At 42.6% G+C, this 24,605-nt stretch overlaps 1 protein-coding gene across 6 annotated transcripts in view; it reads left to right on the top strand.

The window, feature by feature from the left end:
• LOC148368255 (uncharacterized) overlaps positions 1-22,836 on the top strand; it is a 31,810-nt gene extending 8,974 nt beyond the window's left edge. Inside the window, exons 4-7 of one of the 6 annotated variants that reach the window (XM_088330159.1) lie at positions 796-888; positions 6,075-6,266; positions 18,233-18,352; positions 22,533-22,836. In XM_088330159.1, the coding sequence (XP_088186285.1) occupies positions 796-888; positions 6,075-6,266; positions 18,233-18,352; positions 22,533-22,540 (413 nt within the window). In that variant the 3' untranslated portion in view covers positions 22,541-22,836. Of the gene's footprint in view, positions 1-795; positions 889-6,074; positions 9,185-10,980; positions 11,262-18,043; positions 20,845-22,532 lie in introns of those variants that run through there. The other 5 variants (XM_088330154.1, XM_088330155.1, XM_088330158.1 and 2 more) reach the window with 5 other exon arrangements.
• The last annotated feature ends 1,769 nt before the right edge of the window (positions 22,837-24,605 follow it).

Here is a 24,605-nt window from a genome sequence, read left to right as displayed (position 1 = left end):
TAGGTCTCGACAAATTCTACACATTCTCCCTTGATGGTTACAGGAACCGGGTGAGTTCTGGTTCTCCTGAAGTCCACCACCATCTCTCTGGTCTTGGTGGTGTTTAGGTGCAGGTGGTTTGCGTCGCTCCATCGGACAAAGTCCTGAATCAATTTCCTGTACTCCTCCTCCTGCCCGTTTCTGATACATCCCACGATCGCAGTGTCGTCGGCAAACTTTTGCACACGGCAGGACTCAGAGTTGTACTTAAAGTCCGATGTATATAGAATGAATAGGAATGGAGAGAGAACGGTCCCCTGCGGAGATCCTGTGCTGCTAACCACAGTGTCCGATGTACAGCCCCCCTGTTTCACATACTGCGGTCTGCCTGTCAGGTAGTCAGTAATCCATTCTACAAGGTGTGTGCTAACTCCCATCTCTGTCAGTTTCCTACTCAGTAGCAGAGGCTGTATGGTATTGAAGGCACTAGAGAAGTCCAAAAATGTAATCCTCACAGCCCCCTTCGCCCTATCCAGGTGAGAGAGGGATCGGTGTAACATGTATAATATAGCATCCTCCACTCCCACCTTCTCCTGGTAAGCAAATTGCAGTGGGTCGATGGCGTGACGGACCTGTAGCCTCAGGTGGTGCGGCTGTTTCTTCATTTTCCGCATCCTGACTTTTTTTGAGTCTTTCCTTGACCTCTTGTAGCTATCAGATCAGGTTGATGTTACAATGGTGTGTTGCGCATCCCTTTTGTGAGTTTCTTTCAGTGAAGGCGTCACAAATAAATGCGGTTTGTCTTCTGTTTTGCAGAAATTGGTGAAGACCATCTTCCTACTGCGTGGCAGGAACCAGAGTGTCCAGGAACTGTTTACAAGATACTCCAAATCGTGTTGAACAGAGCAGGTTGGTCGTTTTACTTTCCGCAACGTCATTATTTAGGAGGGAACGTCATTGGGCGTGGCCCCCAAAAATACGCAGAGAGGAGATATGGCTAAAAGGGAAGGCTCCTTATTGCATTGTTCTAAACAACTCGTGATGGTTGTCCGCCCCCGGCTCAAGACTTCCGCCAGATGTCTACACACAATAAGCTATTGTCAGCTCAAACAATGTTTGCTTCAATTTTATTTCAGGTTCAACATTCCATTTCCTTTTCTTTCCCCTTGACCGAATTGTCGAGAAATTGACGTCGACCGCTTGGGTATTTTTACCTTGTGTATTTTCACACCCTGAGGGCGCTGTCTCCCAAGTTGGTTTTAGATGACGGCAATCAAACGAGAGGCGCCCGAAAGTCATCGAGGATGATTTTGTGGGGAAGATCACCCAAACTTCTGTGATATTACCCCCAAAAGTTTCGAGTAATGATGCTCGGACCTGTGACCTCCCGTTCCGGGGAGCGGGCGCCCAACCCTCAGGCCACCGAGCCGGTCTACCTCCGTTGCTTCCAAAAGCGACAATTTGAAGAAAATCGGAGACTTTTATGGGCGCGAAAATCCGGTATTTAGGGTTTATACCGAGTGACGGCGGTAAGTAGGGCTGCACGATGAAGCGAAATCCGATCCGTAGGGCGACGTGACCCGCCAAACGCAACGGTGCAGGTTTTCGGCCTGTCGGGTTCAAACCTTTTGTGGAACGATGCACGAGTGAGCTCATGGGTCTTAAGGTCTTTGACTCTTCAGGAATCAAGTGTCTTGAGTTCATCATGATTTCTTGATTAATTCTAAACCTGAATGCTTGATCATTAAATCGTACTTCTTCATTAAGGGGTGCAGTACATCTATTGTCGTAGTAGCATACTCTACAGAGAGGATAGTCTTTTTTAATTTTTCCGACGCTTTGAAGCGTAACACTCCGTACTTGGATCATGTCACACTGCGCGTACTTGACGTATAGGTTGGCGCTGACACACTACCATACAGAATAATACGACGGATTAAGGAAACAAATGTCCGATCCCATTCCTCCCACTTGGCCCCGAGAACCCTACAGTGAGTAAATGACAACCTAGTTATTAGTATATTAATGCCATTTTCCCAGGTATAGTAGGGGTCTTTAAAGTGTGACACGATGAAAAGTAAAACAAGAATAGTCCACCTGACCCTTAAGCTGACATATCGTTACCAAACCTTGCCTGTAGGACCCAAACATATGAACGGAGTAGTAGAAGGGAAGTGGAGAATGTGGAAATGGAATGGAAGTGATTTAAAGAAGCAGTGTTGATTAGTGCGAAAGGAGTGTGCGGAATGAAAAAAGTTGTTCGAGGTGTTAGGAAAGGAAGTGAATGGTGGAATGATGAGGTATCAGGGCCTGTGACATAGAAGAGACGTACCTTTGAGGAGAGGCTGCAAGATAAGAGTGCCGTGAAGTGAAGAAAAGGTTGGTAAAAGTCGAAAAGGAAAGCAAATGATGAATGGTGTCGAAAGATAGGAGTGAACTTTGAGCAAAGGAGAAAAGTGTTCTGGAAAGAAGTGAAAAGAGTAAGAAACGATGAGTGTGGAAAGGAAGAGAAAGTGAAAGATAAGGATGGTAGATTGCTGGTTGGCAGTCAGGACGGGATGAGTATTTTGAGGAGTGGAGGACAGGAGAGAAGTGAGAGTCCAGGCGATCGACGGTATGGAGAGAATGCCCATGTTGGGTGGTTGAAATGTGAAGCCCGTCAACATGGGAGGTGCAAGAGGCAGTGAAAGAAATGAAAGGGGGGGAAGGCACCTGGGTTGGATGGCTGTACTGCTGAATGCTTGAAGAAAGGTGGCACGGACATGATTGACTGGTCAGTAGGCTTGTTGAGGCTGGTGCAGGGACAACAGCCTGGTCCTGAATGTTGACAAAACTAAAGAGATCATTGTCGACTTTAGGAAAAACCAGCCCAACCATGCCCCACTATACATCAACAACAAGGCTGTGGAGGTTGTCAGCAGTATCAAGTTCCTAGGGGTGTACATTACAAACAAACTCACCTGGTCCGTGAACACTGCATCACTGGTTAAGAGGGCACAGCAGGGCCTGTACTTCCTGCGGAGGATGAGGAGAGCCCACCTGCCCTGACCCTCCCTCATTGCATTCTACAGGGGCACCATAGAGAGCATCCTGACCAGCTGTATCTCTGTGTGGTGTGGAGGCCGCAGTGCCACCGACTGGGGTAGTGTGAAGAGGATGACCCGAGAAAATCATGGAGACTTCTCTCCCCTCAATTCAGGACATTGGCCAGAAGCGCTGCCTATCCCAAGCTAAGAACATTATCGGGGACCCCTCTCACCCCCATCATGGACTGTTCATTCTGTTCGCCTCTGGGAAGAGGTACTGCAGTGTGCGATGCAGGACCACCAGGTTCCGCAATAGTCTTGTCCCCCTGGCCATTAGCCTGTTAAATGGTCAATCTAACATATAGTAAACCTAAAACTAAACGGCTGCTAATCTGACTCTTTGCACCACTGGCAGTTCTTTATAGCTAGCCACTCCTTGCACATCTGCTCCCTGCACCATTGTACTTAGAGCGTTATTGTTACAGTGTTATTGTTACTGTTTACCTGACATGTTAACCTGACTGCCCATTTTGCACATCTGGTTAGCTACTCCTCTTGCACTATCGGCACTATGGTAAAATACTATACGTAGCCATAATACAATACAACTTTTATTTATATTTGTTCATTCAAGGAAACTGTGCGGGTCAGATGTATCGACATTTCGTTCTGTATACACGTGTACTAGAATGACAATAAAGTAGATCTGAATCTGAATGTATGCTTTTTAAGTGGTGTGGTTCCTGTTGAATGGTGTAGTGCATGTGTGGTGCCATTTTATAAGGGCAAAGGTGATAAGTATGAATGTTGCAATTTGAGAGGTATCGGTTTGTTGTCTGTGCCGGGTAAGCTGTATGGAAGAGTCTTGATTAAGAGAGCGAGAGAAAGAACGAACGAGGTGGTGATGGAGGAGCAGAGTGGTTTCAGGAAAGGAAGAGGATGTGTGGATCAGGTGTTTGCAGTGTGACAGGAGCGTGAGAGATATATTGCAAAAGGTAAGAATGTTTATTTGGCTTTCATGGACTTGGAAAAGGCGTAGGACAGAGTTGATGGAGAGGCGTTGTGGGAAGTGATGGTAATGTATGTAGTTGGTAGAAAGTTGTTGGAAGCATTGAAGAGTTTTTGTATGAATAGCATAGCATGTGTAAGAGTAGGGAGTGGGACAAGTGAGTGGTTCCCTGTGTTGACTGGTGTGAGACAGGGGTATGTGATGTCACCATGGCTGTTTAATGTGTACATGGATGGCGTGGTGAGAGTATTTGGCAGAGGTGTAGAGATGATGGATAACAGTCTAACAGTGTGGCGGCAGGCAAGTCAGATGCTTTTGCAGATGACACAGCGCTCGTGGCTGATTCTGAGGAATCATTGAGAAGGTTTGGAAGAGTATGTGACAAGCGTAAGTGATGCGTCAAAGTCGGGAAGAGTAAGGTGGATCAAGTGTTCACGTGATGGAGTGGGCATGGCGTTAGAAATAAGGTCGTATGGACAGGAGCTGGTAGAAGTGGAAAGCTTTAGGTACTTGGGTTGTGATGCGGCTGCAGTTGGTGGAATGGAGTGCGAGGTATCGCACAGAGTGAATCGGGGAAGCCAAGGTTTCGGGTGCTCTGAGGAGTCGTGGCCGCTTTGTCGTGTCCCTTTTCATCTGGAGAGACGAAAGCATGACCAACTTGGGTGCCGGGTCGGTCATGGTCCAAAATTCTTTGTGTGAGTTTTTTTTGCCATTTTCCCCCCTTTTTAAATTTCTGTTATTGTATGTGTTTGTCTTGCTGTCGGCCTCTTGAGGGATATGACCAAGGTGAATAGATAAATTTCCCGTGTTGCTCACCTCCCGGCCGATCGCTTCGACAGCTGTCCTTCGACATAAGGGTGGGTCAAAGCATTGTCACAGTAAGATTGCGGACCTGCAGGTTAGCTTCCTCACTCTCACAGTTGTTTTGTGGTGAACATTTTCTCTGTGAACTGCTCATCATTTTCTGCCCTGAATGTGATCAGGGCTTTGGTTTGCTCCACAGTCTCTGAAACATTAGCCCGCATGACCGCATTCGACACAAGTTGCTCACTAATAGGCCGACGCCACTCGTCGCGAGACAGGAAATGATCTGATGCGTCCCGCATAACGATTTCATAGTGAATCGACAAGAACAAACCTGACGTGGCTGTCGGAGTCTTCTATTGGCCAGCGTCACATATGCTTTAGAATTTAGAATCGATAGAATAGAATTTAACAGGTACAGAATGCCGACCTCCCCTCCGCGTCAAGAATCGATTCGGTCTCACGTGTTAGCATCATATTGTAAAGAAAACGGGACGCGCGGAATCGTGCGCAGTAAACACGCGCAATGACATATATCCGTAACGTTATCGTGACTACGCTGCTTCAGCGACCGGCGTTTTGTCCGTGTGGATGTGAAAGCACGACTCTTTTAAGATAAAAACGGGGCTAAACCGTGATCTTCCGAACAAATTAAGGTACTCGACGGTTTGGAGTGCCAAGAGTCGTTTCTGGCTTTTTTGGTCGATTTGTGCTCTGTGTAAAGCAGCCATTGGGCAATGTTCATGTTTTGAGGCAACGATAAGGTTTTCCGTTGCGTTTATGTCCAAGACATCTGGATGTATTTTGTTTCAAAAACATGCATAGTTGTGAAAAAGGACTTACATTTGTGCGGTTCCTTTCCCGCCATGTTTGTTGATATTGAGAATTCGTCTTCTGGGAAGTGACTTTGTTCCAAGTCGGCTCCTGACCTCCTTCCATCCGAAGTGGTTCTTTTGGGGGTCGAAAGGGACTTCTCCCTCGGACTTGAGAGTATTGGGACACGTTACACTTGCACATGCACACGCAAAAGCAAGTGACGAGAAAAAATAGCGAGAGAAAGTGGGAACAATGGGACGCAGCGAACAATCTGAACAAAGCCACTCTTGGCATCTTGTGAAGATTTCATTCCCAGAGGCCTAATACTCACTGTTCAGCAGCGCCTAAGCCTTTAGAATTTTTCTTACGTTTTGGCACTCGGGGACAATGCTTCTAAGGAGTTGAGGGCAATACAAATAAATGTGACTTGTGTCTTGCAGACGTCGGCCGAGAATATCTTGCTACTGCGCGGCAGGAACCAGAGTTGCCTGACGTTAAAATTAAGGAGGAGGAGGAAGATTTGAAGCCCTATCACGTTAAGCAAGAGACGGAAGATGGGGAGCCTGTTGAGGAGGAGGACGATGTTCCAGTCTTGCGAGTGACCGGGGTTCGTTCAATCGCCGAAGATCAAGGTCAACATCAAGGTCAACCTGAAGATAACGGTCGGCAGGAGCTTCTAAGCATCAGCTCCCGTCAACACATGGAAACGGAAGATGACGACTCGTCCCGCTCCGCAAACGCTGAAGGTGGTAACGCATGTTCCCAGTGCGGGAAAACGTTTCAAAGCAAGTCTTATATGAAGTTGCATATGAAATTGCATGCTGGCGAGAAGCCTTTTTCTTGCTCAATTTGTGGTAAAAAATTCACCCAAAATGGGAACTTAAAAATACACTCCAGAACCCACACTGGCGAGAAGCCTTTTTCTTGTTCAGTTTGCGGTCAAAAATTCACCCAAAATGGACAAATGAAATTACATCAACTAACACACACTGGCAAGAAGCCTTTCTCCTGCTCAGTTTGTGGTAAAATATTCACTCAAAATGGGAGCTTAAAAATGCACACCAGAACCCACACTGGGGAGAAGCCATTTTCTTGTTCAGTTTGCGGTCGACAATTCACCCGAAATGGACACTTGAAATCACACCAACTAATACACGGTGTTGAGAAGCCTTTTTCTTGCTCAATCTGCGGTCAACGATTCACTTTAAGTGGACACTTAAAAATACACACCAGAACCCACACTGGCGAGAAGCCTTTTTCCTGCTCAGTTTGCGGTAAAAGATTCATTGAGAGTGGCCACTTAAAAAAACACATTAGAACCCACACTGGAGAGAAGCCTTTTTCTTGTTCAGTTTGCGGTCAGAAATTCACCCAAAATGGACAATTGAAATATCACCAACTAATCCACACTGGCGAGAAGCCTTTTTCCTGCTCAGTTTGCGGTCAAAGATTCACTTTAAGTGGACACTTAAAAAGACACACCAGAACCCACACTGGCGGGAAGCCTTTTTCCTGCTCAATTTGTGGTAAAAAATTCATCCAAAATGGGTCCTTAAAAACCCACACCAGAACCCACACTGGGGAGAAGCCTTTTTCTTGTTCAGTGTGCGGCCGAACATTCACACGGAATGAGAGCTTAAAATTACACCAATTGACCCACACAGGCGAGAAGCCTTTCGCATGCTCAATTTGTGGTAAAAGATTCATTAACAGTGGGAACTTAAAAATACACATTAGAACCCACACTGGCGAGAAGCCTTTTTCTTGCTTAGTTTGCGGTCAAAGATTCACCGAAAGTCGGAGCTTAAAAATACACTCCAGAACCCACACTGGCGAAAAGCCTTTTTCCTGCTCCGTTTGCGGTCAAAGATTCACCACAAGGGGGAAGTTGAAAATACACCTTAGAACGCACCCTGGGGAGAAGCCTTTTTCTTGCTCATTTTGCAATCAAAGATTCATTAAAAATGAGAACTTAAAAATACACACCAGAACCCACACTGGCGATATGCCTTTTTCTTGCTCCGTTTGCAGTAAAAGATTACTACAAGATGTTATTAAATCATAAGATGGAGCTTAGAAAGACACACATTAACCCACACCGGCGAGGAGACGTTTTCTTGTTCAGGTTGCGGTCAGAGATGAACTTCAATTGGACACTTGAGAGACACATTCGATCCCACACTGGCGAAAAGCCTTTCTCCTGCTCAGTTTGCGATAAAAAATACACCCAAAACGTACACTTGAAATTACACACTACAACCCACACTGGTGAGAAGCCTTTGACCTGCACAGTTTGCAGTCAAAGATTTATTCACAGTTGGAATTTTGAAAAAATCACATTAGAACCCACCCTGTCGAGAAGCCTTTCGCTTGCTCAATTTGTCGTAAAAGAGTCATTAAGCGTGGGAAATAAAAAAAACACACTGGAACCCACACTGGGGAGAAGCCTTTTTCCTGCTTAGTTTGTGGTAAAAGATTCTCTCTCAAAGGAAACTTGAAGTTACACAGTAGAGCCCACTCTGGGGAGAAGCCTTTTTCTTGCTCAATTTGTGATAAAAAGATTCACCCAAAATGGAAATATGAAGTTACACACTAGAAACCACAATGGCGAGAAGCCTTTGACCTGTTGACATTGTGGTGAAAAACAAAATATCTATATTGTCATGTCATCTTTATTTGTATAGCCCTTAATCACAAAGTGTCTCAAAGGGCTTCCCAGGTTATTACACTATATTACACAGACTATTTTTCAGACTATTATTGGACACTACAAATGACACACAAGAACCCACACTGGCGAGAAGATTTTTGCCTGCTCAGTTTGTGGTCAAAAATTCACTAAGAGTTGTAAAACATTCAATTGGCTAAGTATCATACAGGTCGTCTATAGGAACATAACGGCCACAAAACCATTTGCCCTCACCTTTTTTAAACCACTGACTGCTACCACGTCAAAAAAGCCACATTCATTCACAGGAAGTGAGCAAACTCTCCAGTTGTATCATAAAGATTTGTGACCTCAAAGTCTTCATACGGTTCTAAAAGATTCATGATTTGCATATGCGTCATGTTTTTTGATAGATGATCTATTTCCTCGTGTGCCCGCATACAATTTTGCCTTTTATCAATAATTATAATTATCATAACAACAAGATGGCCGACCTAGATCCCAAGGGTTGGGGCCCGTTATCACCAGAGCCCCAAAGCTTGGAGAGCTTGTGGTTCTCTCCGTCCCTGTCGTCCGGATGAGAACAATCCCCGTGAAGTCCATTGCCAAAAGAGATGGGAAGCTTTATTTCTTCATCTTCCTGGTTGGCCATGTGCTGCTTCTCACACACTCCTCCCATAAGGGACTTTTTTGTTCTCCAAAGTACACAAAAAGGGTTATTGCAACAACCTCTTTGGTGTTTTGGGCAAATATCCCATCTTGGCACGCTTGTAAAAAATCCCTGATCTTTGAAATGAATCTATTATCTTCAAACCGGGTTCATTGATCGGTACTATTAACCCGTTGCATCATTTCTTCCACCTTCCTCCTCGCTCACACTGAGTGCTTGTGTCAACAATGTGCTTTATTCTTTTGTTTGATTCCATTTTCTTCGTCCTGTGAATAAAACGTAGTTTCATCAAATCAAACTGTCTGCATTATTTTTGGGTCGATGTTATTTTTCTTCTGGACTGATCACTATCCATATCAAATAACTCCAAAATCGATCATTTAAAGTTGTGTTTAAAGTTGCATCCTTCATGATAAATGCTAGACGCGGGCTATTTCAAACGAATTCGTGTCAGAAACCGGGAGCGCCGCCTACCGACCGAATTGGTAACCACCAACTTAGATTTTGAACCAAATAAATATAATTGAAAGCCATGTGGTAATGGGTTGTTATTATGGCCATGAAAGAGTCTGAAATCACGTTACTTTGCCAGAATCGAAACTTAACTCTGTGTTAAGTCAAGATAAAACAGAAAAGGGACTTGGATTATCATGGACCAAAGAAAAGTTCTCACTGGAAAGCCATATGAACATAAGGAACATGAGGCTTTTATTCCAGTTGCTGCCATGAGCGACACAACAAACGCTCACCATGTGGTCAGCACCTCCGCCTGTTTTCAACATCGTTAGCAGCGCGCTGGAGAATGCCGAAAAAAACGGGACATCGCTCAATATGCCGCACCTCGTGGAGTGGTTGCATCGAAACACGTTGCATCATCGTTTCAAGCTAATTGCAGTCGTGAAGAGATGCCCCTGACTTTTGTATTGTTTTGTTGACCGAATGCAGGCAATAAACCGAGTGATTGTGAAACCTTGTGTCGTGCGTGAAAGAGGGTTGTCACATACGGCAAACCAAAAAGGCGGCCGCACAGCACATGTCTTAACAGCAGGGTTACTTGAACTGGATGACTTTCAATGACTTGGATGACTCCAATAGCAAATATGCTCATAAAAGACAAAACAAACTCAATAGGAAGTAAATGATGACTCCCAACACGCGGTAAGCTTTCTCTCCTGGCTTTGATCTTCGGCAAAACGAACATCAAATGCGACAGAAACAAAGTGAAAATAAATCCAAACATCATTTTTGTGTTCCGTGGATTCTGTTACTCCCCAAACCTGCACATAATGGAGTCATTTTATTCCTATTGAGTTTCTTTTGTCTTTTATTATCATATTTGGTCTTGGAGTCATCCAAAAGTCACTGAAAGTCATCCAGTTCAAGTAAACCTCCCCAACCCTGCTTAACAAATGAAGGTGGTACCAACATTTTTAACAGCAATGCAACAAAAACACGGATTTTGTGAGAATTCAAAAAAAAAAAAACCAATGAAATCAAATTTCAACTCTGTTGCACCAGCAGGTGGCACTGTTGGACTCGTCATTGCAGGACACTTAAACACAAACTAGACAAAAACTATTTCAGCAAGAATTTCAACTGAACGAAAGTGATTAATACACCCGTTACTGCTTTTTCTTTTTAGCTTTTTATAATTTCATTTTTGACATATATTGCCTTAACATAGTCATTTACCGGACGAATCGAGTTATTTTGTCACCGACCGATCTCGTCTTCTATGTGTTTTCTGTTGCTGCGTTCCCGAAAAGACGACAACTGAATTTTCCAACCTCCAACCAGGAGAAAGGCTATGTAACCCAACTTTTCAACCAGGACCTCACACCTCAAGTGTCTTTCTGATTATATTTCCCCAGTTGAGGGTTAAAAATCCCCGACTTCCTAAATTCTTAAGACGCTTTTCGGTCGTATCTGGTAGGATCTCCCGAAACACCCATTTTCGTGAACGCATCATGCGATCTGTGCCACTTGTACCCACAATCCATTGCGGCGGGGTTGAGAAGGAGAAGGTGTCATGGCTGCCGAAAAAGAAAATGTCGAGAAATTCCTCTAGTCGACTTCAAACGACGTCAACTCGACTCAAGTATCACTTTGTGGCCTTTTTCGAAAGTTTTCCTTTTTACTGCCGAGTTGGAGCGTTTTTACGTTGAAAGGTGGATAAAATGTGCTCCAGTTGGGAAGAAGAACCTTTTCAAGAGAAGCTTCGTGGAGCCAAAGAGGAGACCGAGCGAGAACGTCCAGGACCGGACGCTTTTTCCAAGCAGCTCGGGGAAGGTTCGTCCTTTTCGCTTCTGCTACAGTGACAATGCTTCCCAAACTTAAAAAATGAGTGATTTAAAAGAAAGAACGAATAGTGGTTTGAAATTCAAATACAGTGGAACCTCGGGTTTCGAACGCCTCTCAGTTCGAACAAATCGGAGTCCGACCAAAAATTCGAGTTCAAGTTTGAATGCCTGTAATACCTGAGTGCGTACGCTAGAGTGCGATGTTGTACGGGTGTAGATGGCCCCCGCCCCTCGTGACCAACTGTTAATCACGTGCGCACTTGCTTCTTTTGGCTTTTAATATCGGTGAACGGAGTGTTTGAGCCCCCTAATTATGCCTCCGAAGAAGGTCGGCGCAAGCGGGACAGGTGAAAAAAGAAAAGTCGTCCGTACAACTATTGCCTCTAAGAAAGACATAATAGCCAAATATGAAAGAGGTGTGCTAGTTTCCGATCTTGCTATTGAATATAGCGTGGCTGAATCTACTATCAGTATGACAGTCAAGATTAAGGAGGCTGTGAAATCGAGTGATGCGGCTCAGGGAGTGAGCGCTATATGCAAGCAAACGGCCGCAAGTTTTGGAAGAGGTTGAAAAACTTTTGATGATTTTCCTCTCCCCACCGTCCACCTGCGCCTACTGCTGACCACCGCAAAGGTAAGATATCCTATTCATAATTCTTAATAATAATTCTCTTTTTATTTTTACATGTTCATGTTAGCGTCATCTTTCGTACGGAAAATTACGATAGCGCGCACGTACAATTAGCCTGCCTGGGTTAGCTTACGTAAAACATTCATGGTAAACATTTGGGGTGTTGGAACAGATTTAAACGATTTACATTATTTTAATGGGAAAAATGATTTTGGCAATTGAACAAACAGGGTTCTGGAACAGATTATGGTCGAGAACCCAGGTTCCGCTGTACAACCAGGGATGTGATTTTTCCGCTAATTCGCGGAATTCCGCTTTTTTTATCTCCAAAAATAAAATTTTAAAATTCCAGATTTTTTAATTGGTAAAAAAACCGATTTCGTCTCGACAGCATTCCATTTTATGTTTCCGTAACTGAAATGAAACATACTTGCGATTGGTTGAAGTCTCCGTGTTGACCAATAAACGCGCTTGTTATAAAAGCGTAGAAGTATGCCATTGTTCATTTCTCACACGTTTTTGCCGAGTGTTTAAAGAAAGATGTCCGAGATCGAACGCAAAGATGCTCCGCGAGTTAAAGAAATTGCTAAGATCGTAAAAAACAAGTTTCGATCGGACTGGTTAGATAAGGAATTATCTACAAATGTTGGTGATCCCGACGTGATCCAATGTAGCGAGCAGAGACGGGAGTCGTAGGCGGAGTGTCAAACAACGAAAGCTGCTTTAATGACATTTAAACTGGCAATAACAAAACAAACACGAGAGTGGCTAGAACCGGCCGAATTAAGAGTCCCCCTAGGAACTCGCTAACTAAACAATGGTTCCGTGGGTGAATTATGTACAACCCACTACAGTACTTTCATTTATAGATCACATCTTCTGCTATAACAAAGACATTTGTGGTATGTTCTAATATGAGTTACTTTTCATTTGGTCATGATACAATTATTTGTTCATGAAATTTGAACTCTTCAACATGATTTATGTGTTAACTTAGTAATCACATGAGTTAGATATGATGATATTCTCAGTGATAGTTTTTAAAAGCAAAGGCAGTCCAATGTTTTTTAATGTGACTGATTTTGAGTTGACTCAAACTGTAATTTTACATGGGATAGTTCAAAATACATTGAAAATTTATGCTGTTGTTTTGTCTATTTCTTTGTCATCTGAGTGCATTGAAAGTACTTAAAAACACGGAAAACCCATGAGCTCCGGGGGGCTTCGCCCCACTTGTCCCCCCACCAGGGCACTGCCCTGGACCCAGCTGGGTGCCCGCTGTCCCCAGACCGCCGCCTAATTTTCAGATAATTTCACTTTGGTCAAATCACATCCCTGTACAACTCTTTCAGCCTTTTTCAGTAAACGACTCATTTTTCACCTCCAGCAAATACTAAAAGTGCAGGAAATAAAATGAAGTTTAGCAGCATCTGGTACGAAGTAGCATCCAAACTTCTCCGGGTTGGTTTTCTTGCTTTGTCCCTACTTTACCAATTCTTTTGTAACATCGTGCTAGGAAAATGAAAACAACCAGGACTAAAAGAAACAAAGGGGGAAATATAAAAGAAAGGAAAAAGAAATAAACGAATAAACAACATTTCATTTCCTCGTGTTGAGGTTTTGAGTTTTTCCTTGCCCGGATGTCGGTTTCAGATCAGGGGACGTGTCATTGTAATCCTGTGCAGTCCTTTGAGACATTTTTGTGATTCAGGGCGTCAGAAAGAAATGGGACTTGACTTGAATCTTTGGGCGTATTAGTAAATACTATAGCTGCCATTTTTATGTAACAGTATGCAGGGTTCATTCGAGTGCTTGAAAGCCTTAAAAATGCTTGAATTTTAATGTACTGTTTTCGGGGTCAGATTTGGGTGAAGTGCTTGAAATTGTTGCAATTGTTGTCTTGGCAGTCTGACTCTATAGACCATGCAATAAATGAAGAAGCGGCTCAAGAGGACAACTCTATTTAGTAAACTGGCTCTTCTAATTCGGATATACTGAGAAACGCAGAAGTCGTTGTGTTCATAATAATGTGCAGCCGTAGTCCTCTTATATCCGTGAGTTTAGTAAATCCAGGAGAATAAAATATTTACAAATACAGTATAGTAAAAAAAATGCTTTCTGTATGCTGTCAAACCACGTGCCATACGCATTCATCTTTTTCGGCCAATTGCAGGCTTTGTTTCGCCGTTTAAGCCAATGGCAGCCTGTATATGATAAAAAAGACCTGCCTCTTGACCTTCAAATAACTTTAGCCAATAGCGATCGATTCAAATGATGATTGACACATTGGTTAGCCAATGAAACGCCGGTAAATAAATCCCAGCATACACCGCGTACTACTTGGCGTTTGGGGGAAAATCGAGTCGGCGGCTGCTTGCTTTAGTTGCGAGACTTTGCGACTTAATATAGATCCATGTACAAGGCGCACTGTATTATAAGGCGCATGGTCAGCTTTTAAAAAAAATGAAGACTTTTAGCTGCGCCTTATAGTGCGGAAAATACGGTACTTTCCACAACATTCGACATCTCGTATTTGGCCGTCAACCGTACTTTCCTTTGGAAAAAGGTCCGGGCTTCTGTCTCGCTCGTTCTTTCAAAATACGTACCTTATTTCTAAATCGGTCACGTGCGCTAGGGCTGTTTCGAAGAAGACATATTTGCCTAAGGGTGAAAATTTTTACATTCACAAATCTTTTTATCATCGGCGTTCACCGTCTATTTTCTCTCCCCTCGACCGAATTGTCCAGAATTTGACGTCGACTTTCTCATTTCATTCATCACAAAGACGTCGCAGAAGTCGCGGGGACCCGACGGCAGCGTGCAGCTTGCCGGTCTCTTCATTGTTTATTTAAGCTGAAAGCAATAACCCTCCGATTTCGTTGTCTTTTTGTATCGTGACAAGAAAGACTATCCAACTGCAGTTCTGTTTTGATTTTTACATCTATAGTTTCTATTTCGTAACTCTCTATCTCTTAGTACGTCATCTCGAGTCATATTTACACTTCACAATGTTTGTTTTCCCTGAAAAAAAAAAACTAGCGCAGAAAATGCACTTTTCTTTTCAAATCAAAAATCGCCCCCAAATTGCAATTCCGGTCTGAGGAATGGCAACTACAGTGGAACCTCGGTTCTCGACCATCATCCGGTCCAGAACCCTGTTCGATCACCGTGATCTTTTTTTCCATTAAAAATAATGTGAATCGTTTTCATCCGTTCCGATACCCCGAATGGTTACCTTGAATGTTTAACGGAAAAATGAAGCTAAACCAGGCTCATCGTACATTCGCGCTATCGTAAACTTCCGTACGAAAGATGACGCTAACATGAACGTGTCAAAATAATAAAAAAAAGGATAAAGAAAAGAATCAGGGATAGGATTTCTTACCTTTGTGGTGGTCAGCAGAAGGCCCAGGCAAGATCAGACACTCGCACACCTCCTTCATGTTTTGCTATTATTTCTTTCTTAAATGCAATCGTTTTACGAACTACTCTTCTTTTTTCACCTGTAGCAACTCTCCCGCTTGCACTGACTTTCTTGGGAGGCAAAATTAGGAGCTAAAAGACTTCCTACCCCCATATTAAAAGCGAAAGCAACAGGAAGCACGTCCGCACGTGATAACAGTCAGTCAGGGAAAGAGCCATCTACACCCGTACGCCGCTCAGCATGGCACCCTAGCGTACGCCCTCCGATTTTTTTGACCGAACATCGAAGCGAGAATTTTTCAATTTCTGTTTTTACTCCGATTTGTTCGAACCAAGAAGGCGTTCGAAAACCGAGGTTCCGCTCTGCTTTTTTTCCCCAAAATCGTGCAGCCCTAGGGGCACCTCTCAAAATACTGAAGAAGCTGTCCGCAAACTTTGTTTTGGGACGGCGCAATTCATGTGAAGCTAACGTAGCAGCTAATGTGCGCCACGATTTTGGCTTCTATGGGTTCGAAAGGAGAAAGCACCGAGTTCTTATCATCACCGGTCTGGACATCAAACCTCGGACCTATGCCGAGGCTGTGGCCGATAAAAGTATTGCAAAGAATGCCGATCAAGAATCTGCTGAGCAACAGCTCATTGCTCTTAGGAGTCATAAAGATAGATAGATAGATAGATAGATAGATAGATAGATATTAGATAGATAGATACTTTATTCATCCCCGAAGGGAAATTCACAAGGGATATCCATCGAAGCATGCCGACCATTGTCAAGAGGTTAGAACCTCCCTAAAGTTACCATAGTGAGGTTTGTCAACAGGAAACGAAAACACAAATCAAGATGCGCAGTCGGGGTATTTGTTGACTTAAAGAGCATTTAATACAAATAATCATAATGTACTATTAAAAAAAACTGGAAAGATATGGCGTGGCTTTGCAATAGATTCCAAGTGATTTGACGGGGAGGAAGCAATATGTGAAATTGGGAGAGTTGTCCTCTGAATACTTGGGCATCTGTTGTGGAGTACCACAGGGTTCTATCCTAAGTCCAAAGCTGTTTAATTTAAATGTTATCGATATTTTTCATTTTTCAAAAGTATAAAGATGAATAATATTTGCCGACGACACTAACATTTTTTTATTCCAATGATAATTATATTGGTTTGGTAACTTGTAATGACCATGAAGTCATTAACCTTAAAGATAGATAGATAGATAGATACTCTCTTCATCCCCGTAGGAAAATTCACACTTCCAGCAGTCTACCCTGTTGTTTAATAACAGATGAACATGATGCCCTAGAGGTGCTTGTAGCGGAGTGGATGACGTCACACCAGTCCAAAAGTTCGACATCCCTGCGGCAGATGGAAATCTTTTCTTTGTGAAAATCCAGGGATACACCACGTCGTGTTAGCAAGTCCGCCTCCTCTCCGATTCCCCCCGGTTTTCGTGTCTCTGTTTAGCGACGTTGAAGCCGGATTTCTCCGGGTAGCTCTGGATGGCTACACGTTAGCGTCCGGAATGCTAAACGTGAGCCACGTTTCCGCAAAACACAGCAACTGCGCTCCCTGTGCGCTTCGATGTTTTCAAAAAGCACTCGATGATCTTATTTGGTCGTGAGTTTGCATTTACCATGATTGCGGATGGTACCGAAGACTTATAACGCCGCGAGCCGCTTCGCTAGCTCCGGCTGTCCTTTCACCATGAGCCCCTTTATCACGCCGGCACGAGAATTCCTCAGGGCAAGGAGTTGAAATACACGCAATTCTTGTGCGTTAAAACCCATGTCCTTAGGATAGAAGTAATCCATAGTGTAGTTGTCAAAACGGGAAGAAAAAACACCGAAGATAGGAGCAGACAATAACAATTGGGCAGCTGCTGGAAAGCGCCGCTTTGATGAATAGAGTATAAAGTATGGATGGATACAAATGAATGATCTTTAAATTGAAATAAAACCAAAGTCATATTCTTTGTTAATCGCAAGGCAAATCAAGATTTAGAAGTCGAAATGGATGGTGCTGCAATGGAAATCAGAGAGTTTTTAGGGATAATAGACAAAAAAATGAAGCTGGAAAACACACATCAGACACATACAAACTAAGGTATCTAAAAGCATCTCAGTTATTGATAAAGCCAAATTCGTTTTAAACAATCATGCATTGTATTTATGATATTTAATGTCATACTTAACATATTGCGCAGAAGTCTGGGGCAATCATTCCAAAATTTGACTCCAGCCCCTTTTTATCCTCCAAAAACCTGCGATTAGAACCATACGCAGGGTAAGATATCGGCATCATACTCACATTTTATTCCTGCAGTCCAAATGATTCAAATTGGATGATTTAGTCAAACTTTTCACTTCACAACTTCTATTCAAGTTCAACAAAAACATAGTGCAAGAATACATCCAAAAATGATTCACTCGAAAAGTGGGAAGTTATAACTTAAGGGGATGTCGTAAATTCCTAATCCCAAAGGTGAGAACCACCAGGAAAAGTATGTGTGTGTCTGCGTGCAGAGTCAAACTCTGGAACAATTGACAAGACAATCCGAGCAAAGCCTACCACCTAGTGGTCATTTAATTCCCAGAGGCCTAATACTCACTGTTCAGCAGCGCCTAAGCCCTTAGAATTTTTTTTTCGTTTTGGCACTCGGGGACAATGCTTCTGATCGAGTTGAGGGCAATACAAATAAATGTGACTTGTGTCCTGCAGACGTCAGCCAAGAATATCTTGCTACTGCGCGGCAGGAACCAGAGTTGCCTGCCGTTAAAATTGAGGAGGATCTGAAGCCTTATCACGTGAAGCAAGAGACGGAAGATGGGGAGCCTGTTCACGTTAAAGAAGAGGAAGATGTTCCAGTCTTGCAGGTGACCGGGGTTTGTTCAACCGCCGAAGATCAAGGTCAACCTGAAGATCAAGGTCAACCTGAAAATAACGGTCGGCAGGAGCTTCCAAGCATCAGCTCCCGTCAACATGTGGAAACGGATGAGGACGACACGTTTCGCTCCGCAAACGCTGAAGGTGGTAACACATGTTCTCAGTGTGGGAAAACGTTACAAAGCAAGTATTATATGAAGTTGCATATGAAATTCCATGCTGGTGAGAAGCCTTTTGCCTGCTCAATTTGTAGTAAAAAATTCACTACAAGTGGAAACTTAAAAATACACACTAGAACCCACACTGGGGAAAAGCCTTTTGCCTGCTCAGTTTGTGGTAAAAGATTTACCATGAGACAGACCTTAAAAGCACACACTCTAACGCACACAGGCGAGAAGCCTTTTTCCTGCTCAGTTTGCGGTCAGAGATTCACTAACAGTCAGTCCTTAAAAAGTCACACTAGAACCCACACCGGCGAGAAGCCTTTTTCCTGCTCAATTTGCGGTCAAAGATTCACCCAGAATGGGTACTTAAAAATACACACTAGAACCCACACTGGTGAGAAGCCTTTTTCTTGTTCAGTTTGCGGTCAACAATTCACCCACAATGGACAATTGAAATCACACCAACTAATCCACACTGGCGAAAAGCCTTTTTGTTGTTCAGTTTGTGGTCAAAGATTCACCAAAAGTGGGAACTTAAAAAGACACTCCAGTACCCACACTGGTGAGAAGCCTTTTTCTTGTTCAGTTTGCGGTCAAACATTCACACGGAATTGGCACTTAAAATTACACCGACTAACCCACACAGGCGAGAAGCCTTTTGCCTGCTCAATTTGTGATAAAGGATTCGGGGAGCATGCTAAATTACAAATACACTCTAGAACCCACACTGGTGAGAAGCCTTTTTCCTGCTCAGTTTGTGGTAAAAAATTCACCGAAAGTGGGAGCTTAAAAAATCATATCAGAACCCACACTGGTGAGAAGCCTTTTTCCTGCTCAGTTTGTGGTCAAAGATTCACCACAAGTGGGAGCTTAAAAATACACACCAGAACCCATACTGGCGAGAAGCCTTTTTCCTGCTCAGTTTGTGGTCAAAGATTCACCGAAAATAGGAGCTTAAAAATACACTCCACTATCCACACTGGGGAGAAGCCTTTTTCCTGCTCAGTTTGCGGTCAAAGATTCACTAACAGTGGAAGCTTAAAGAAACACATTAGTACCCACACTGGCGAGAAGCCTTTTTCCTGTTCAGTTTGTGAAAAACGATTTTCCCACAAAGGAAACTTGGAGGTACACATTAGAACCCACACTGGCGAGAAGCCTTTTTCTTGTTCAGTTTGCAGTCAACAATTCACCCAAAATGGACAATTGAAATCACACCAACTAATCCACACTGGCGAGAAGCCTTTTGCTTGTTCAGTTTGCGGTCAGAAATTCACCCGAAATGGACACTTGAAAATACACACATTAACCCACAGTGGCGAGAAGCCTTTTTCCTGCTCAATTTGTGGTCAAAGATTCACCGACAATGGGAGCTTAAAAAACCACATTAGAACCCACAGTGGCGAGAAGCCTTTTTCTTGCTCAGTTTGTGGTCAGAGATTCACTACAAATGGGAATTTAAAACGTCACACAATTACCCACACTGGCGAGAAGCCTTTTTCTTGCTCAGTTTGCGGTCAAAGATTCACCCAAAATGGGAGCTTAAAAATGCACACCAGAACCCACACTGGGGAGAAGCCTTTTTCTTGCACAGTTTGTGGTCAAAGATTCACTAATAGTGAGAACTTAAAAATACACACTAGAACCCACACTGGCGAGAAGCCTTTTTCTTGCTCAGTTTGTGGTCAAAAATTTGCCCAAAATGGGCGATTGAAATCACACCAAAAAAAACACTGGTGAGGAACCATTTGCCTGCTCAGTTTGTGGTAAGAAATTTTCACAGAATGGGCACTTAAAAATACACACCAGAACCCACACTGGCGAGAAGCCTTTTTCTTGCTCAGTTTGCGGTCAAAGATTCACTTCAATTCAGAACTTAAAAAGACACACATTAACCCACACTGAAGAGAAGCCTTTTACCTGTTGACATTGTGGTGAAAAACAAAATATCTATATTGTCAAGTCATTTTTATTTGTATAGCCCTTAATCACAAGAGTCTCAAAGGGCTTCCCAGGTTATTACACAGACATTTTTTCAGACTATTATTGGACATTAGAAATGACACACAAGAACCCACACTGGCGAGAAGATTTTTGCCTGCTCAGTTTGTGGTCAAAAATTCACTAAGAGTTGTAAAACATTCAATTGGTTAAGTATCATTCAGGTCGTCTATAGGAACATAACGGCCACAAAACCATTTGCCCTCACCTTTTTTCAACCACTGACTGCTACCACGTCAAAAAAGCCACATTCATTAACAGGAAGTGAGCAGACTCTCCAGTTGTATCATGAAGATTTGTGACCCCAAAGTCTTCAAATGGATTCAAAAGATTCATGATCTGCATATGTGTCATGTTTCTTGATAGATGATCTATTTTATCTCTTGTCCCCATAAAATTTTGCCTTTTATCGATAATTATAATTATCATAACAACAAGATGGCCGACCTAGATCCCCAGGGTTGGGGCCTGTTCTCACCAGAGCCCCAAAGCTTGGAGAGCTTGTGGTTCTCTCCGTCCCTGTCGTCCGGATGAGAACAATCCCCTTGAAGTCCGTTGCCAAAAGAGATAGGAAACTTTATTTGTTCATCTTCCTGGTTGGCCATCTGCTGCTTCTCACACACTTCTCCCCTGAGGGTCTTTTTTGTTCTCAAAAGTACACAAAAAGGGTTATTGCGACAACCTCTTTGGTGTTTTGGGCAAATATCCCATGCTGGCAGGCTATGAAAACAGTCCCTGATCATTGAAATGAGTCCATTATCTTAAAACCGGGTGCATTGATCATTACTGTTGACCTGTTGCATCATTTCTTCCACCTTCTTCCTTGCTCACACTGAGTGTTTGTGTCAACAATGTGCTTTATTCTTTCGTTTGATTCCATTTTCTTTGTCCTGTGAATAAAACGTAGTTTCATCAAATCAAACTGTCTGCATTATTTTTGGGTCGATGTTATTTTTCTTCTGGACTGATCACTTTCCATATCAAATAACTCCAAGATTGATCATTTAAAGTCTTATTTAAAGTTGCATCCTTCATGATAAATGCTCGACGCGGGCTATTTCTAATGAATTTGTGCCAGAAACCGAGAGCACCGCCTGCTGACCGAATTGGTAACCACCAAATTAGATTTTGAACCAAATAAATATCATTGAAAGCCATGTGGTAATGTCTTGTTATTATGGCCATGAAAGAGTCTGAAATCACGTTATGAGTGATGAATTTTGCCAGAATCGAAACTTAACTCTGTGTCAAGTCAAGACAAGACAGAAAAAGGACTTGGATTTTCCTGGACCAAGATGAAGTTGAGACTGGAACTGGAAATCACCATGACCACATGGTAAGAAAACATGAAACCGAAATATGAAATGTTATGAACTGAGCAAGCGTGTGGATAAGAGAGTACTCGGTTGCTTTGGACACATGGAGAGGATCTACAGAGCAGAAGTCAATGGAAGGAGACCGAGAGGAAGGCCGCCATTAAAGTGGATGGGTGGAAGAAAGAGGTCTAAATCTAGTGGAAGCGAGAGCTATTAGGAAGGAGTGGAGAGGTGTTGTGAAAGGATAGTGGGATTGTGGAGGCGTTCTTAAGGATGGACTGGGCACCCGTGTGATGCAGCAAGGGTAAACCAGCGAAAACTGTCGGGCCCTGCTGTTGATCAAAAGAGTGCGTTGTGACCCGAGTGACACGGCCGCTTTCTGGTGTCCCATTTCATCTGGAAGGACCAAAGCATGGCCAACTTAGGTGCCTAACTTGTTTGGGTGTTTGGGCAATTGGGTTGGCCACGGTCCAAAATTTTTTGTGTGTGTTTTTTTTTGGGGGGGGGATCCAATTTTTCACGGTACCAGGTAAGGCTTCAAGCTATTGTTTCACCTGTTAGGACACCCACGCTACACTCATTTGCGGGCACTTGGTTGCAAAAACAAATTCAGGCGAGAAAAAAAACCTTTTTATATCTGTGTGTTCCAATTTGGATGATTTAATTTGAGTAGAACTTGCAATGGGCCCAAAATGTTATGTACATATACATTGAAGGATTTTTATAGTTCAGACGATAAAATACAAGTTGCATTTTTTTAAACGCAATAAAGATTTTCGCTGAGTGAGCTTTAAGTCACGCCGTTCTGAACGCGAATGTTTTGTTTATTTCTGTTGATAACAGGACTCTGACTGAGGAGGCCAGACACACAAGGACAAACATCGAGACGAGGTGGTGGAGCCCAGGTGGGGGCTTTTCCTGGCGCGCCGACTCGCGGAATTAGGCGCGGGCCGGAAGAACTTCAGAAAATCGAAGGAGAAAGGAGGCTCGACGAAGACTCGAGCGACACTAATTCGGCGCTTTGGATGGAGTTAATTATTCAAGAAATTAATTCTGCCCCCGTGTGGAAATGCAGATCTCTTGTCCGTCTTTTCACAAAAAGAAATGAGCACACATTGTTAGGTGAATGAAGGTTATGTTTGGTTAATGGCGTCAGATAACTAAATCGAACAATTTGGTAAATGCTACATTTTTAATATATATATATATATATATATATATATATATATATACCACAGCCATTACCCCTAGTGGGAGGTGGCTAGAATCATTTCTGACTCTTTTTGGGAGATTGATTCAGAGGAGGGGATTAGGGAGTCATTATTTTTTAAGATGTGATTCCTAACAATTATATTATATATATATATATATATATATATATATATATATATATATATATATATATAATATAATGTGTGCGTGTAACCGCGGTGTACGTGTCCCACCAAAGGTCCGAATTCACGCTGGACTGGATGATGAGGTTTTGATTGCACTTTCTGCAGATGAAATGAGTCACGACATTAGCTTCTCTGCTAGCTTTGTTGTCTTTGATCTCGTTGGCAGCTCTCTCTGTAGGCTGCCATCAAACTCCGCCTCCCGGTCACATGTCAAAAGCCAAAACAAACCCTACCCCATACCAGCAGGTGGCACTGTTGGACTCATCATTGCAGGACACTTACCAAAACCTATACACATATTTCAGCAGGAATTTCAAGAAAATAAAAGTTATTATTACACCCGTTATATATATATATATATATATATATATATATATATATATATATCTTAAAGGGTGTAATAAAAACTTTTTTGGGTTGAAATTCCTGCTGAGATATCCTAGCTGCTGCCGCGCTCCAGGGCTCCATGCCCTTACAAACTGTTTAATTTTTTTCCTGACAAAATACAAAATCATCTTACATCATCTTTTTTTTCAAGCGTGTTTATTGATGTCGTTTAATATGTTGTATTGTACATGTTTTTTGTGATAACATATATATTGTTAATGAACATTTTGTCGTGAGATCCTGATTTGCTCCACACGAATGAGGTTTTTTATGAAAGTAGTTCAAAACTGAAGTCTCCTGGACGTTCAATGTTGAAGGAAAAAATACATGCAAATAGAATGAAGTAGAATTGTCTTCTTCAAATGATGAATTCATTTTCTGTATTCAATGATTGTTGGTAATGTAACAATTATAGGGATCACCGCAAAGCTGTCTTTCTTCATGTTCTCCTTTTCTACTTCCTTTTTTCTTCACTTCTTTGTACAAACTTAATAGAATGCATCAAAGCAAGCGATTCGTTGGAGAGCCGGCTCTCTTGAACGAGTTGAGCCGAAAAAGCCGGTTCCTTAAAACGAGACGGACTTCCTTTCACTACGTCAAACTGCTCCCTTCGTTTGCAACGAAAAAAAAACGAAACCGAGATAGAGGCTACCGCAGCGAACTCGTTTGACAGCAACAAATCTCTTAAAATGCTAAAAAAAACATATTGAAATGAATGAGCCGAATGAATCAATACACAACTTGGTCCAAAAACAGGATGACAAAGTAAATGATGCTTCGTTTCCTCATCACTACCTCAAAAATGAACGCGGAAGTACCCTATAATCATCTAATGTCATTTTCTTTTCCTACCTAAGGACAACTGGACATATCATATCAGAAATGAGAGAATGAAGGAATGATTGCAATTTAGAGCCAAAGACTTATACGCAAACTATACAAACATATTTCAGCAGGAAATTCAACAAAACTCCCGATACACCGTGTTACAGTTGAAATTTGATCATGGTTTATCAATTGTTGTGTTTTTTTCATTTTTAAGTTTTTAAGTATTTTTTAAGTTACTGTTCCGTAATATTGCAAGTGTCGACAACAAAAAGTTAGCTGCATGAAAATCAGTTTGAAAATGAGG

Source organism: Urocampus carinirostris, chromosome 3, assembly GCF_059441175.1.
Source record: "Urocampus carinirostris isolate Australia breed hairy pipefish chromosome 3, RoL_Ucar_1.0, whole genome shotgun sequence".
Taxonomy (NCBI): Eukaryota; Metazoa; Chordata; class Actinopteri; order Syngnathiformes; family Syngnathidae; genus Urocampus; species Urocampus carinirostris.
This window is presented reverse-complemented; position numbering and strand designations above follow the sequence as displayed.